We start from the raw sequence: 18,170 nt of genomic DNA, 5'->3' as shown, positions 1-18,170 counted from the left end.
TTTCGTATTTTTGTATAATACTGTGTACTCTTCCCTTTGCAGGCATTTTTCTTTAATTGTTGTTGAATTATTATTTTTCTTTGTCCAGAGATTAATGTTTGGTACAGGTTTTTGCTCAAATTATATTTGAACAGATCCATGTGATCGAGTTAATTTTTTCGTAAGCTTGGTTAGGAGGTGCTCATAATGTTTAACATTCGAGGCCTGATTTTGAACTAGGTAGCGGAAGTCTTCAGGCTATCCTAAAAATATCCCTCAAAAGTAAAAAGTTTATTACCAGAAAAAACTTTCAAATTTGAATAAAACTATCATAAAAAATTATATAAAAACCACCAAAAACTTTCAAATTTGCCAACAGAAGACTATCCTATTGGTATTCATGGTGTTCAAAAGTCTAAACTAAAACTATAAATGCCAACAGATATGTTCAATTAGTATGAAAGCATATAAAGCAAAAGTGTGATTGCTCAATACATATAAAATGCATGCTAATTGCTATTGCTCAATGAAAAAGTTTTAACACAATATATATTTGTCTTTCATTGTATTTCAATTCTTCTTTTCTTTTTGTATAGAAACAGCTTTGTGATAGAAACCCCATCTTATTTCTTTTTTTTAATTCTTCTCTTTAATAAAAGGAAAGCTCTTTCTTTTCTTTTTGTATAGAAACAGTTTTATGATAGAAACTGACATTAACAACTTTTCTTTACTTTCAAATCCAATTGCTCGCTAGAATAATAAAATGTTGCTAGCATCAAATGAGATATTAGAGTGAATAGAGATGCGACGACTATGATATGTCTTTGAAGGCGACTTCTAACCGTAATGTATATAAAATTTGGCCAACTGGAAACCATGAACTATGGTCATAAATTGTGGGTTATATCTCATGAAATCGTAAATATTGGCCTTCGGGAAATTGTTTGTCAGTGAATCGAAACCATTAATGATGTCCCAAAATCATGGATTGTTAATTTTGACTTCTTAGATATAATTTGCCAATAGGTCAAAACCACTAAAAATGGCCAAATTTCATTCGCTCTAGCTCAACAAACCATAAATTTTGGCCTCCAGGAAATTATTTACCTATAGATTGAAACTACTAACAATGGTCAAATATTACGGGTTATAACTCATGAAATTGTTAATATTGGCATTTATGAAATTCTTTGGAAACGGGTCAAAACCTCTTAAAATGACCAAAAATAGTGGGCTATAGCTTATGAAGTTCGTAAATTTTAGCTTTCGTGAAATTATTTACCTACGATCGAAACCCAAACAGCCAATAATAGTGGGTCATATCTCATGAAATCCTAAATTTGGGAAATAATTTCCCAAAGAACACTTTCATAATTTCATGAGCTATATCCCACAATTTTTTGGATAGAGAATTGATGAGACCATGAGCATTTTTGGAGTTCACTATTTTTGGAGTTCACTTGACGAGATTACAAGACTTTGGTTGGTTTCATCATATGCTCGTTATAAGCAACAACATAGCTTTCCACATTCCTTCAGAAGAAGTTGGTACAAATAATTGAATTGCATGGGAAAACACAACCTCCGGAGTCAACACACACTGAGAAACGTGCAATCTCATCCGTCATCAAATGTTAAGCTCAAAGGCTCGGAAGAGGAAAGTCCTAATGTTAAGTTCAAAGGCTCCGAAGAGAGAAGTTCAATCTCAGCGCAAGGAGAAAACAAAAAAGCCCCAGCGACGACAAAGATCTGCAGCGAGAGCCTCTCGGTAATACATCTGTAAGTAAACATCACCATCCACAATTTCGTAACCAATTTCCATGTTTTACCTGAATAATTCGCGAGAGACCAGGAAAGGTTTAAGACAAATACAACAATAGTTGCACAAAGTCAAGAAAGAACGGCTGAACAAACACAAGAAGCTCATGGGAAAATGGCGAGAACTTCAGCCAACCACATCTTCGTCTTCTGTCATCCCAATGGCCATGCACCATCTCGAGCCATCTGCCTTAGCCATGGCCATGACCTAGCTACTGACACATTCTACTCCACGAAGAAAGCACCTCAGAGAACAGATAAACAATCTCAGTTTTCCTTTTCCTTTTTATTCTTGCCGAATTTCTGAAATTGCTAATTGGGAGAAGAAGATGACCAGAAAACATATTGATGTGCAATAACCCAGTTTCACTTGTGGCGCGAGATCTTTGCCATATATCACGTTACTGACTTCATATGCAGATGTGAAGGTTCTTGCAACCAATAGCCACACAAATAGACATCCACATCAACAGTCATGTTTTAACTATTACCTGCAAATCAATATTAACATTGTCAAACCACGTGGTAAAGCATTAACAAGAAATTCGTGAAATAAATATGCAAATAGGGTACGGCAGAGCATAGTATGTATCCTGCTTTAGGTCATTTCACTATTAATCAAACTGTTGCTCACTGTAACAAGTTAATAAAGTAGCACACCTACGCCAAAGACATGCAGAATACATCTACAATTAAAAAAACCCAATTACTAGATAATGTCATGCTAAAAGGTGTTCACCACATTTGAAGGTAAGAAACCATTAAAGTCCTTTGTTTAAGAATATGTGACTCAAGGGGACTTAAAGGAGACAAAAAAGCATATAACATTTTGAAAATAATTAATGGAAAAAATATTCGAACTGTATCCACTGTGTGTGTGCACGCACCCACTCAAGGCCACTGTTATTATTCTCATAATGCAATTTTAAATTAAAAAAATTTAAACTAAACTCTGATATGTATTTCTCAAAGCACTCAGGTCCTAAACAAAACTACACATCTAATGTATGCACGATATTAAACAGGAGAAACTTATCCCTTGCCCTTGGTGATCTCAATAGTAGATGTTTTGTTTTACACTTTGAATTCAAATCCTGAGGAGTAAAAATAGAAAACTATTTCCCAACCACTTAGTAATTAACAGATGAAATGGGAACTATTCTTAATGATTTGGATAGCACATCATGCATGAAAATACGAAGTTCAAACTTCATTCCAAGAGTGAAGAAGTAACTGGTATTGACAAAACACTTTTTTTTTCGTATTATTGCAAACGTTTGGTTGAACATTTCTCGTAGATTGTAAATCAAATGAATTAACAAGTAACACTTCAATCAATGAAAAGTTACATTAAATTTTCCATCAGACATGCAGTTTTCATTCTTCTACATGGAAAAAGTCTAAGTTGCATGGGTACGGGTTCGGGATACAATTCGTAAAATGTAGTGTACGTTGACATGGCTATAAATATGTATTTTATTTATATTTATATGTGTTTAAGTTAATAATTTATATAAGATCAATATTGTTTTTTCATTTACATGAAAACAATATATTAGAAATAGATGTGAAGTGTAGATTACACATCCAAGAAGCGTATGAGGAATGTTTTAAAACAAATATGTAATTGAGTGTACGCTTGGACAAACATAAGCATATATTCAAGAAATGTCCAAAAGGTTTGGGTATGGCTACGGCTTCCAAATAGAAATACCCACGTAATATAGCAGAAAACTGTTCAGCAAATTAATAATTAAGGGATCAACGAAAGAAGAAACAAAGCGAAGTATACAGGTAAAATTCAGATAGGAGATTCCTTTTGCTAGTAATACCTCTTAGGTAAATCGCATACGGCCTTTATGAAAGTTTGACTTGTATTTCGTCCTCAACAATAGAAAATATTTCACGCATCCTGCAAGGAATATATCATTTAAGTTTAAAAATGGACTCGGATCCTCTCCACTACCAAAAAAGTAGTGGAGAGACCACCACTATATCACAACCATTGAGTATCTAGTGGGTGGTTATTTTTTTTCTTTGAGTGCAAATTAAGAATGAGTGCAATACACATGGTAAGGTGAGTATTTGATGTGAATGTATCAAAATCGCCCACTAATTAACGGTCGGGATGAAAAGTAGTGGTCTCTCCACTACTTTTTTGTATTGGAGAGGATCCATATTGTTTAAAAGTTGCTATTATAAACAAATTACTGCAGACAGAATCAAAGTTATAATGGTAAAAAGAATTTTTATATCTTAACTATACAGGTAAATGCAGATAAATGCAAGTCTTAAGATTTGACCACGATGTATTCAACAGAATAAGCATTTATTTATAAATAAACTATGTGTCTTGTCTTCCTTTGTTCTTTCAGTAAATTGCAACATGATTAAGGTCAGGCATTAATTCAATCACTGTAACATCAGGCAAAAACCTTTTCGAACTTGTAATGCCAACTTTTCCACACTTGTGACGTGGCTAAGCCTCTATTGATATCATGATTATATTTCTAGAGCATATGTAATTGACAGTGCTGGTTAAGTTATGCTTGAAAAATATAAATATATTCATCGAAAACTGCAGTCTACTTGGTGTACCTGTTCATGTCAATATTCACATCAGCAAGCCATGCGGTCAAGTACACCTGCAATCAAAACAAATAAAAAATTGTTAAAAAGAAAAGATAGTTTCTTAGTTTTACTTGATCTTTCAACATGTTTGGAATTCACATCATGATTAAAACCAGTGATGGAGCCAAGTGTTTTTTTTTTTTGTGTGTGTGTGTGTGGGTGGGTGGGAGGTGGGGTTGGTTTTTTTTTTCTTTTTTTTTTGGGGAGGGGGCGGTGTTGGGGTTGGGATGGGGCGATACAACCATTTATACATCTCGGAAATCAATTCAAAGTATCGACAATATCATACTCCCTTTAAAAGCACCTGAGTTCGGAAAGATCTTTTTTTAGACAAATATACCCCTTTATAGTTTGAAACTACCTTATCTATAATCAAATTCTAATTTTCAATGTGTCAATATTACTCTTCATATTTTGATTATTTTATTTATATCTTAATCTATCCTAATCATAAATCATATCTATCCTTAATCCTATGTGAACCATGTTTAGCTTAACAATTTAAAAAAACTAATATTAATAAAATATATAAAAACATAAAAATGATATTAGTTTGTTAAGATAAAGAAATTACAAGTAGATAACATATTTATAATACATGAAGTATTGCAAAAAACATTAAAAAGTTTTAAAATTACAAAAAAGACCCTGAAAAGTTCAAAATTATAAAACTCATCCAAATGTCTCAAAACTTAAAATAAAAACATGAATATTAAAAAATTAACATCAGTTTGCAAAGAATTTAAATTTACAGTTAACACCTCAATGTCTCAAAAATTATAGAAACACCCGCCAAAAGTTTAAATTACAGACAAGCATATTAAAATTCCTAAAATTTTAAAAACTTACAAACAACACAGATGAATTCAAGAGATTACCATGATACACCTAAATTTTGAATTTAAATTTAATTTTTAATTAACACCCTCAATATCTCAAAAATTATAGAAACACCTTCAAAGTTCAAATTATAAAAGTCACCCTTAAAATTCTAAATTTATAAATAAAATAAGATGAATTCAAGATCATTACTCTTAGACACCCTAAAATTGAAAAATTTGTCAAAATTGACCTCAAAATTTTTTAAAAACTCCTTCAAATTTTTAAAAATCGTAAAAAAAAAACTCGTAAATTTTTAAAATTTAACTAGCACACATCAAATTTGTCGATTGGTAGACGCTGAAATTTAATATTTTTCAAAATAATCTATAGTTTTAATAATTTACAAAAGACACCCTCAAATTTTAGAGTTACAGAAACTATACTAAACATTTAAAAAATTACCATCAACACATGAAACATAGAATTTACAACTACCAAACTTAAAAGTAAATTTTTTTTAAAAACTCTTTCACAAATTTTAAAATTATAAATCACACCCTCGAAGTTCAAAACCACAAAAAATGGCTAAAATTTTAAAACTTGGCAAAGAAAAGTGTAATTGTTTGGTATTTTTCATATATATATATATATATACTATTATTATATACAATATATTATATATATATATATATATATATATATTAAAATTTCTAATTTAGGGATTTACTATCCATTTTCAGCATCTAAGAATAGTCTAAGTTGATACTGGTAAACAAAAACAATAAGAATTGATTAAAAACATCCGGTTAATGGATAAAATTTTTAAAAATATTATAGATTAAAAATTATCGGCACTATATAAATTAAAGTAATTTCATATAATTTTAGTAATAAGTTGGGGTAGCCAAAATACATTCGTAACATTAATTGATAGATGTTTAAATCCATAGAAATGATAAAACACTATAATATTATACCTTAGCATTAATTGATTTTAATTTAGAAACTTTAATCTTTGACGTTAATAATATTTATAGGGTAAAAGAATACAAGGAATTACATATGGAGAAACTATTAGAATATTTAGAGATAACTTTAAAAGAATTGAGTTATTTCCATTGCAAATGGGAAAGTGATGGAAATAAATCTAAAATTCAGAAAACGTCAATGAATCACTTGAATTGGCATTAACATAAGACATATCTATTAATGAAGCACTGAATGAGTTACATTAAAAAATAATTTAATAACTTTATCCTAATCAAAGAAAAAATCTCCATGGAAGACATAAGAAAAATTAGTAAGTATTCATAAATTCCATACTCTGTTCTTCAAATTAAATATTAATGTTATAATCTAAGAGAAATTGGTAATGAATAATGCAGGTATTTAGTTTAGATCTTTATGAAAAATAACAGGGATAGAGCAAAGATAATATTATTGAAATAACAGAAATTATTATTGGATGCACATCAGAAGAATTCATTTTAGAGTAAAATAAAGAGATAGCTTCTAATTTATTTAAGTAATAAATTAGGAACACAAAGAATTTTATATATATGAAATTAATATTTATTCTCATTGAAATAGAAAAAAAATCAAAGTCTATATTTTGAGCAGTTTGTGTTGAACATCATAAGTACATTTGACTTCTTTGTAAAGTTAAATGAGATGATAAAAAATTAACGAGCCCAGGAAAGATAATAGCATAAAAAATACAAAATTAGCCTGATGTCACAATTGATGTAGATGATGAAGACAATACTCTAGAATTGTCCAAAAAATGATAAATAATAAACCTGAAGAAGGATTGATCTTAACTCAATAAAAAATAAAATAGAAGAAATAAAAACAATATTTTATGAATATTTTATAGAATAATTTAATTATTTTGAGTGAAATTAGGAATCTTTAGAAGGGAGTTTCATAAAAATTTTTCAGTACTTTTATATTCTTATGTGGATGTTTTTATCATATAAAAGTATACTAGAGTTAGCATTAATCTTTAATTTATATTTTTTTATGAAGTCTATCAATGATTAGGAATAAACTTCATATTCTCTTTTGCATCGCTTTAACATACTTTAAATCAATCATTTTGCTATATTGATTTTAAATATTCACCTTCCTTGTATAACACTATTTTAATATTTTTCACTTTGCAATGCTATACTTTCTCAAATAAAGCTTAGTTTCATATCGGTCAAAAATAATATGAAAATTCAAATTATTTTTAAATTATATTTGTTTTTTGTCAATTCAAATATCAACATGAAAATTTAAATTGGGTGTATCCCATTTAAACAAACGTAAAAAACTAATCGGGATGTAAGAGTTTAAAGAAAAAATGAGCACAAACTGCCAAAAATACTTAATCATGGTATTAAATCACGTGCATTGCACGTGTGTAAAAACTAGTGTAATGAAGTACGTAAGTAGGTAAAAGAAAATTCCAAAATACATTTTTTTACAAAAAAAATTATTTCTGATACTAAAATCATTTTAATATATGTTTCAATCTTTAAAAGTCCCATTTTAAAAATGGTCAAATATAGTTAGTTTGTCCATAACCACAAACTACAAATGATAATCATTTTGAAGACCTGACAAATTGGCAATACACTAGAAATTACACCATTAAACTTAACTTCCAACAATAATAAGAAAAGATGAAGCGGTTTTAACTATGACATTTATAGAATAATTGTAAAAATACATGAGCATAGAAAATTCATTTACATATCCATTCTCAGTGTAAAACTTCATAAAATTGAAAGAACCACATTTCACAATTCTAATACAAAATGTAAACCACATTAAAATATAAATGAATTTCACAATTTTAATGCTAAATGCAAAACTACATGGAAACTGAAACATCATTTCTCTATTCTAGTAGAAATGCAAAGAAATTACGTGAAAGCATGGAGCGTGCTTATATAGGGTTTTTCCATATTAATCCCCCAGATATTTGAAGTAATTTTAAATCGGTCTCTAAGTTAGAAGTCGGTTGCAATTGAGGGAGTATTCCGTCATCATTAACATTTTTGGGTGCACTAGTAGTTATACCCGTATACATTCAAAGCTGAATCCCAAAATAAACTCCACTAGAGAGCATAAACTAGGGAAGATTATACGATAGTAGACTTAAAACCACTAGTCTTGAACTTGATTTTGGTGGATTTTGACGTTGATTTCGGTTGATTTGGTAATTCAGTACCCATCCCTGCTTAACCATCCAACCGTGGTTAATAATTTGGATGTTAAATGTAACAATGAGACTAACTTCAAAACTCTTCAAAAACCTGGGGAACAAATTTCAAACCATGACAAGCTTGAGAACTAATTTCAAATATGAAAGACTGGTATGGAGAAAAAAATAATATACATAGCTAGAAAAAAAAAAATTGGGGGTGGGGGGGGAGGGGGGGGGGATGGCCACACCTAACCCCCTTGTCTCTCTCATGGCTATAACCTAATCGATTGCGTGGATCAAAATTGGTTTGGTTATCAGTCGACATAGCATGTATGTTTACCAGCATGTTTAAGGTAGCTTGTTTATTTGTCAACATAGCATTTACGTTTAAAGGTACCTTGTTAAAAGCAAAAAAAAAAAAAAGGGGGGGTGGGGGGGGGGGGGGGGGGGATGGCCACACCTAACCCCCTTGTCTCTCTCATGGCTATAACCTAATCGATTGCGTGGATCAAAATTGGTTTGGTTATCAGTCGACATAGCATGTATGTTTACCAGCATGTTTAAGGTAGCTTGTTTATTTGTCAACATAGCATTTACGTTTAAAGGTACCTTGTTACGAACTTTCATTTCGTGTGGATACAAACACAGGTAACAAATTGGGAATTGGGAAACTATATACTCTGAGAACTTAATATATGTCCCATAAAATAAAGCAGTAACCACAGAAAAGGTTATTAACAAATCCCTTAATAAGATGAAAGGAGCAAGTAGAGAAGCATAACAGAGTTCAGTACTAAAACATCCCTAGAAGTGAAGCTCACTTCACTGATGGATTCTTAAGTGAATGGTCTTAAGTCAAAAATATATGAAGCAGCTAAATAGGAAACTTGATGATTGATAACAACATCCTTGAGATGCACGAGGTTGCAGATTTGAATCTCAACTAATTTTCCCAACGGAACTGAGGTAAATGAAGAATAAAAGAGGAAGCAACAACAAATTTGGGGGGTCTCATCTTCTCCTGGTCCACTTATCAGACCAAACTAGGAAAATTGAAATCTTGAAAGAAGATATTCATAGAACCTGAAATAAGACCATCCATTATTTAAGAACTGAAGTTTCTGGTGAAGACCTGTCCTTGGTCTCTGCATTTTATCTTAATAGGAACCAGGCCCAGATTGGATATCATAGAAGTTCATTCTGAGGCCCTATTATTTGGCCTTTCAAATGTTAAACAACTCCATGGCCTACTAAATTCACTAGAACAACTTTCAGCGCTAATGTATGATAAGCAAAAACAACTGAGATAAAACTAAGTTCTTCTTCATCTTCATAAGCATAGAACACTACATTTTGCACCATTTAACCAATATATAAATTTATTTAATAGTTTATAACATTTATAAGTATCTCTTTATCAAAAACATGGCAACTTTTGACACTCATATGCACCATAAATCAGTTAGTACTGGCTCAAATTTAGAGACAAATTAGAGATACATACCTGCAAAACATCATGATTCCGAGGACATTTAGATTGGTGAGTTGAAGGGTCACCTGATTGCCAGTCCTTTATTCGTGGAGGTAGTGGCTCATTATTTTCGCTGCTAAACATATTGATCATTCTCAAATCATCAAATTCACCAGGATAAAGCTCGTAACACCAACCCAATAGATTAGCTCCTTCATCGCCTTCTTTATAGATAGAACTAAGTAGCTCAACAACAAGTAACCGCTGTTCATGCCAAGGAATCACATGGAACACAAAATACTTAACAAAAGTCACACCAATAGCTAAAGGAAAGTACAGAAGATGTAGAAGAGATGCTAATGATTGCTTCTACGGAAAGGAAAAAAGTAGTAGGCCATGAAAATCTATCAGGCCCAGGATAACTTATACAGAGAAATACCATAAACATTTTTTTAAATGAAAAAACATGGGCTGTCAGTAGTACCTTCAAGTTCAGCTCTAACAGAAACATCTCAATGAGCTCTTGTGCCAGATTCTCTGGAATTATTTAATGAAAAGAGAATTTTCAGAATCTTTTTCAGCTTTAGTATAATCTTGTATTATCTTTTACAAAGCAAAAGTAAGTATAAATGAAAGAAACATGCATGTATGTGTGCATAGTTAGCAAAGTATCTTTGATTCAATTAAAATCAAAACTTGTAGTGTATTAAGAAACTAGTAAGAAACTAGAGAGACGAACAGATATATGCTATAAAGACCTTGATTATAGGATATGGAAATCAGCAGTAATGGTTGGTTGATACCGGCACGATAAGAAATTCCTAAACATGGTCGGTACAGCACCAGCACATAGCTTATTAATTTCTCCAGAATACCCACCAGTCTCATGCACTTGCACAGGTTGAAATGTCATTTGAAAAGTATTTCGAACATCCAGAAGCATATTAAGAAGTATAAAAGGCTGGTATATGAATAAATTTCAACATGGAAATATTAATAAAAGAACATATATGAAGAGATGAATAACAATAAAACAATCAGTGCAATAAAGTACAAGACAAATTCACCTTTATTCTACCTAGCCTAGCAACTAGCAAGTGAAAGGAAAATTCCAGAAGCTTACAAAGATGAAATTGTTATAATTTGAGGGTTCTTAATAAATAGATTTTATTAGAAACGTAAAGAAGGAATAAGATCTACTTTTTAAATCAGAACTCCCCACATGCAACATAAAGGTGACCAGATTCCTAGCAAACATGTCTGGGGTATTTGAATACTTCTTATCTCATCATTGTACTCAGTAAATGTATATATCCAGGCTTAAACAATTATAGACGACATAAAGACTGCATTGCTTTTACTTGAAGGAAAACATGTGTTTCAGTAAAATTAAACAAGTCAATAGTTTTGCCCATTTTGTCAGAAACAAGTATCTCTATTAAACTAGAGAGATACTTCAAGTTTCATTTTATTGGATTTTTGTTTTAAAAGTAAGATCACATGACGTGTATTATCCAATATATGTTGAACCCATGCAACTAAATTATATTATACCAAAGCAGTTTTGAACTTTTGATTAAAGTAATTTTGTTACTATAAGTATTAAATTCAAAACATTGAAAAAAGTAAAAGTTACAACAGCTATTAGTAGGTCCTACCTGCTCAATGCCATTCTATACAGAAACTTTTAGAATTAATTGAGAAAAATTGTGGTCATGAATGATGATGAATTCAAGCAAGGATTACGTCATTTCAAAATATTTTTCTCTAATTGAGCAAAGTCCATAGCCCTTCCTTGAACCTGGGACCTTCCAATTCCCAATTAACTGATTTACCGGTGAATCAGGACTCCCCGGCTATCTTCATGGATTTTATTCACGATAAAATAACATAGACTCTAGATTAACCCATTTTAAAATGTTAATACTCACTAACTTTTGCCCAAATTCAAACAGTTACAGAGACCCAGAGTCAAGTTGAACATTTATCCAACTGGATATGAACCATGCCTGGTTCTCATGAGACTATGCTCCAAGATTAATGCACATTTCACGGGATTCAATTTATATGCATCCCAAACAATGTATTTTAGAAGCGAAATGTATGTGTAACTGTATGGACACAGTTCTAGTAAAGTAAAGAGTGGATGAAAGATGCAAATATTTCTAAGACGGGCCTCAAAATGGTGTGAGTTAGAAAGAGTAAGAAATTGACATCCTCTTGCAGGAACAAGTATCCCTGCATATGCTTTCTTTTCTTTAGGAACACGCCGATGATCTAATATATGATAAAAGCATCGTGCAGCTAATAGGGCACAATGCTAGAAACAAAGGTAGGGTAAAATATGAGCTACTTTTGGAAAGCAGTGGGGGTAATGAAACTAAGGTTCAATTTCACAAAAAACCCCTCAACATTGGGGTTTTTGCACATGAACCCCCTTAAAACTTTTAAGTCCCCTGAAGTTTAAACTTCTCTCAACGGACCCTCCTATCTGTAGTTGACAAATAAGTCCACCCAATTGAGCTTTTTTATTCTCAAGGACATACTCGTTATTTGTCAATTATAAGTAGGGGGTACGTTGAGGATAATTCAAACTTCAAGGTGATTTTGTGAGACACCCCAAAGTTCAGGGGTTTCGTGAGATTAAAAAAAGTTTAATGGGGTCATGTGCAAAGCCCTCAAGAGTTCGGGGGGTTTTGTGAAATTAAACCTAAAATTAAATATCCAAGTTCTGCTTCATTTTACAGCAAATCTCTAATTCCTTCTGCACTAAGCATACCAAAATTTGAGATTGAGAGGAATGAAAATACAGGAACCCCTCCACCATCGCCAGGATCACTAGCATCCTCTGGATGATTACAAAATTGTACAAAGGAACTGACACTAGAAGCTTTAAAAAAACACCGCAACGAGCTAGATGATTGGACCATGTGAGCAACAGAAGATGCCTGCAATAAAGTAAGCAAAAAGGAACTTTTAATATACTCAAAGCTCAAAGATACATAAGATACCCGAAAAAACATAAACTGCAGAATAATTGGATAAAGGTGCCAGTAGACCAAATTTTGAAAGTTTATGCAAGGAAAAATGATTAGGCTACCCCTGACGTCTATAAATCCAAGATCAAGTGTGAGAATATCAGATTTAGAATATTTCTTAAGAAGATTATTTTTCAGACATTTTAAATCAATAATACCATGTTCCCAACATAAACATCCCGACCTTAAATGTTCAAGTACAAGAACGGAAAACCGGAATGCAAACATCCTTGAGGGGAATGTCACAGTCAATTGTAATTTCTGGGTTCTTGAGCCAAGTCATTACCCGAAAAATAAGATCGTCAAAGTCTAAACCAAAAGTCCGTTTCCTAAGAGCAAAAAGAAAACTGTGTGGACATCCATAAGAATTGAGAGGAAGGAGCACTGTGATGCAGGACGATCATGGACCATCTGAAATCATCGGTTTGCTGAAATTAGGATTTATTAAAATATTTTTGGTTTTGGAAATATTTGATGCAATCTTTGTTTTAGGTAGGATTTCCTTAGAATTTGACATTAGGATCTTTTAGATTTTATTTTGTTAGAGATTTTATATTAGAATTGAATTGAATGTCAGGATCTTCTGAAATTTGATTTTATACCATTTCTTTAGGAGTTATCTTTTGCTTTCTTAAAATAAATGTGTAAGCCTCAATGAGAAGACAGACATTGACGAATGAAAGGTTATGAAATTTCTTGAGCATGCGATTTGCTTGTGTTAGGCATCTGAAGAGTCTTCGGGATGTGAAGCATGGGTGTGAGGCCCTTAGGTGTGAAGCCTAGTTATCCCAAACCCTCTTTTTTCTTTGACCCATCCATCTATTTAAAGTTATCCTCAATTCTAGCCCTTTATCTCAAAAGTCCACAGATCACAGCCAAAAAAATGTCATTGATCACGTGAACAGCACAACATTTACATTTTGAATGAACAGTAACGCACCACCAAACCTCCTCGTCTTCAACTTTGCCTCCTAAGAATCATTCGTCAATCTCGCGCAATGTTTCGATGTTTTGAATCCGACTACAAACTTCAACACCAAACCTCCTCCGATCAACCCTCAAGGCCTCACAAACATGGCACTAGAAAGTTAACGAAGACATAAAAATCTACCCACTCCTTTCAGATCCTGACCAGATTTGGATACTCACCAAAGTACACAACATCAAGAACCTTGTACTCTCCGACCGGATTTGGATTGGCATCGAAGGCAATGCTACAGAAGGCGCTAGGCGGTCTAGGCGTTTGAGCCAGCGCCTAGACGCCTAGGTGGACGCCTAGGCGTTTGGCTATTTTTAAAATTATTTAATTATAATAATTGATAAACATATGTGTTAAATTCATATAAATTTGCCAAAAAATAGCAATCTTAGATCCACAATAAACCATGCATACTTAAATACTAAATAACCAAAATAATAATTAATAAGGTTATAGAAAACGCTAGAAGCCCTAGGCGTTGGACTTGATGCCTAGAGCCTAGGAGTTTTTTTTATTTTTTAATTATAATAATCGATAGTAAATGTAAATGTTATAGAAAGCTTAGGTGCCGAACTAGTGTCTAGGCGGATTTCTTTCTTCATTTAAGTGTTGGTCGATGAGGTTTTCTGAAGGTCGGAGGAGATAATGGAGGTGTTGATATTTGGAGGTTAAAGGAGTTTGAAGGACGTGGAGGCCGTAACATAGAAAATCACGATCAAGACCTAAAGGGTACTGTCCCTGTAAGCAGACAATGCTCCCCTAAACACTCCTAAAATCTAGGTGGGCAACCTAGGTATCGCCTAGGCGCTAGGCGCTAGTTAGGCGGCCTAGGTACCGCCTAGGCCTAGGCGTATGTCTAGTCGCCTAGACGGATTAGGCGGAGGCTTTTTAAAACAGTGGTCAAAGGCAACACATTCGAGAGCCTCCCACTTTCAGATAGGAGGCCCCTCCCCAGTCCACATCACACTGCCAACATGGTGTTATAACCAAGATGATAAAGTTAAAGAAAAATAAAAGGAAGAATATGAGCACCCACGATACCAGAACCAACTAACACAAGGAGAAAAAAGTGCAATATGAAAGAAGCTATGCAATATAAAAGAAACAATTGCTTCTTCAAAACAAATAAAAGAAAAGGTGTACTCCGACCAAAAGCAAGGGAGCAAACAAATTTAGTTCTCAGACATATATGTGTAGCAGCACACCTCTTTGAGGAGTGAGATTATTTACTCTTTATGGATCTCTCACGGTCTCACCATTCACCAATAAGAATGTGGAACAATTTGCTACAGGCTTTCGTTTTGCTAAAGTCCTTGCTTTACATATTATGTGACAGCATCTATGCCACCAAAAAGCAATTACCATGAATAGAAAGCATAAACACATAACTTATAGATCTTGCCCAGAGCAGGGCCACACATAGACAAAATAGTTGTAACATTGTGAAGCTCAAGTTTAGATAAATCGTGCATACCATGTCCCTGTAAGATGATAAAAGCTTGCTGTGGTAAATCACCTGTTAGAGAGAGAGAGAGAGAGAGGGAGATACAAGAAAAGGTCAAAATGGGAATACAGCATGAAGAGAGAAACAAATATCATAAGTTTGGACAAGAAAATTAAACAACTTTGTTATTAACACGTAGCTGAAAGAATGGAAAGTCTCAAGATAGTAAAGCAGTAATCTACAGAACTTAGTGTTAAAATAAGTGAAATTAACTAGTCACATTTGAGACTTCTATAAAGAACTCAGAGAGATCGGTCTTTTTTAGAAGTTTAAACAAAAACATATACCTGCCTCTTTGCAAGTTTCTCTTCGGTATGCTGTCGAATACTTGGCATGTCCATCAAAGCACCCAAATCCATATCACGCAAGTATCTGTGAACCAAAAACATCAATTCAAAAATCCGAACTTGAAACCCTACAAAGAATTTAACTGCGGTTTTGCCTTTGAGAGAGGTAGACATTGACGAGAGAGGTGGCGTGAGAACGGGCTTGGGAGGCGGCGGAAAACCAGCTGTTGTTTGAAGAGGAGAGCTTGGACCATTGGTTCCTCAGGTTCTTCTGGGCTGCTGGCCTCCATTGACGCAGTGGTGATGGAGATGGGGATGGAGAACTCAGAGGCTTTTGTTGTTGGTTTGCTTCTTTGTTTTTACAAGACACTGGGGTTTGCATCTCCACCTCTCTCGCTATTGCTCTCTTTTAAGGGGCTGTATGGTTCGATTTCTATAATAATAATAAAAAGAAAAGGAAAATTGCTCAAAATTTGATTTCTCTATATTTCTATAAAATTTGTAGGAAAGTTTTGTAGAATCTCAAAAAGTGGTATTTTCTTTCTTTTTTTTTTTACTCTTTCTTAATTTAGTTCTAAATATGAATAGAGGAAAATCAGCTTTAGAGAAAATGTTGATTTTCAATTCTTTGGCTTGATTGGGTATGAGAATTTTATAGAAACTTGAATCCCAACTGTAACAACTTAGTTTTGGCTAGTTTTCACTTCCCCATGCTCTAACGACTTAGTTTTGGCCACAAATAAAGTTATGAACATGCTACAACCTTTATGAAGCCATTAGAGCAAGGATATCCTCCATGAATATGCACACAAAAGATGGTCTTGGATCCATTCAAGTTTCTTGCAATTGTAATCTCCAAACAACAAACTGCAAATATACCACCAAAAATCCAACATATATGCCCCTTTCAAAGCACCAAAAGGAGCTCTAACCTGAGACCATGTACACATAAGTGATCAATGTAGTACATAACTCCAACGTATTACTTGACAAATGTACTCTTTTTTTTTTCGTATGCAACTTTTGTTGTTTTCACAAGTGAATATTTTAACAGTAACAAGAATATTAGGATGTTTGCAAACTAAACTAGTTAAATTTTCTTATCACTTCCATAACATCATGAGGAACACAAGTATTTTGCTCTATTATATTAAAATTAAAAATAATTCATGGGAATGAAAAGTAAGGCAATGATATGTCTTAGATTCAAACAGAAATTTTATATTTTTTTCTTAGAGAGTTGAGATAGATATTTTTCAGTAGCTTATCCAATCAAGAGACCGAATCAATCAAGGCATCAATGGCTTCGGCTTGGGCCAAACCTGGAGCCTGGGCTCACGAATCAGAGGAGCACGACCCCCCGCCGCCGCCGTCACCAAGATCCCAAAGAAGAACAAGAAGCAAACCCTAACCCTAGCCGAGTTCACCAAACAGTGTTTTGAGGTGGGAGCCCTACGGCCTGGGCGAGGGAGCGGGAGCGGGAGCGGAAGCGGGGGTCCCACGAGAAAAGAAAATGGGGGAGGGGAAATGGGTTCTGGGTTGATAATATTTATTGCAAACTTTTTAGGGAAAAATGTGTCCAGGCCCCAAAAATAGAAACTCCATGTGCTGCAGCCCCTTGTAGTTTCTCCCATGTGGTTCAGCCCCTTGAAGTGTGACATTTTGTGCTGCAGCCCCTTTTTAACAATTATTACATTCTAACTAAGCTAAAATCCCCAAAATAACCTTATCCCCTCTCTCTCTCTCTCTCTCTCTCTCTCTCTCTCTCTCTCTCTCTCTCCTCTCTCTTTAAAAACAATGGCTTTCTCAAGCTCGTCGCTCTGGCCCTCGCCCTCCTTGCCGTCGCCACCTCCGCCCAGGCTCCCAAGCCTCCCCCGAGTTCGTCGCCGCCTCCCCTCCTCTCCTCCGCCCGACCTCGTCGCGGTAGCTCGTCGTCGCTCCCCGTCTCGCCCTCGACTACGCCGGAGTTCGCCGCTGTGCTGCTACTTTTGAACCCTATAGTATGGTAGGCCGGAGGAGGATGACCAAGAGAAAAGAGTGCATGATGCCCAAGAAAAGTGAAAATAAAGGGGCTGCAGGCTTAAGGTCACTCTTTTTTTTTGGAATTTGATGAGAAGTCGCTGCTTGTTAAGGAGATTGTTAGTCAAGATGGTTAAAATTAGAACTAACGTGGTATAAAATAGAACTAACTTGGTATAAAATAGAACTAACATTGTATAAATTAGAACTAACTTGGTATAAATTAGAACTAACGTGGTATAAATTAGAACTAACGTGGTTAAAATTAGAACTAATTTGTTATAAATTAGAACTACCTTGTTATAAATTAGAACTAATATGGTTAAAATTAAAACTAACGTGGTATAAAATAAAACTAACTTGATATAAATTAGAACTAACACGGTATAAATTAGAACTAACGTGGTATAAATTAGAACTAACTTG

The 18,170-nt window shown here is 33.7% G+C and overlaps 1 protein-coding gene across 3 annotated transcripts; it reads right to left on the bottom strand.

The window, feature by feature from the left end:
* Window positions 1,514-17,082, bottom strand: LOC109848707. 3 transcript variants are annotated; one of them, XM_020418353.1, is made up of 10 exons: window positions 17,048-17,082; window positions 15,881-16,158; window positions 15,726-15,810; window positions 15,409-15,450; window positions 12,697-12,865; window positions 10,402-10,454; window positions 9,951-10,181; window positions 4,396-4,442; window positions 3,630-3,709; window positions 1,514-2,288 (listed from the first exon to the last, which is right to left on the bottom strand). In XM_020418353.1, the coding sequence occupies exons 2-9, from the start codon at window positions 16,105-16,107 to the stop codon at window positions 3,655-3,657; spliced, it is 909 nt and encodes a 302-aa protein (XP_020273942.1). In that variant the 5' UTR covers window positions 16,108-16,158; window positions 17,048-17,082; the 3' UTR covers window positions 1,514-2,288; window positions 3,630-3,654. The 3 variants fall into 3 exon arrangements, with proteins under 3 accessions (XP_020273942.1, XP_020273943.1, XP_020273944.1); XM_020418354.1 differs by lacking the exon at window positions 17,048-17,082 and adding an exon at window positions 16,489-16,710; XM_020418355.1 differs by lacking the exon at window positions 17,048-17,082 and having other exon boundaries at window positions 15,898-15,993.

This window comes from Asparagus officinalis, chromosome 7 (genome assembly GCF_001876935.1).
Source record: "Asparagus officinalis chromosome 7, Aspof.V1, whole genome shotgun sequence".
In the NCBI taxonomy this organism is placed as follows: Eukaryota; Viridiplantae; Streptophyta; class Magnoliopsida; order Asparagales; family Asparagaceae; genus Asparagus; species Asparagus officinalis.
This window is presented reverse-complemented; position numbering and strand designations above follow the sequence as displayed.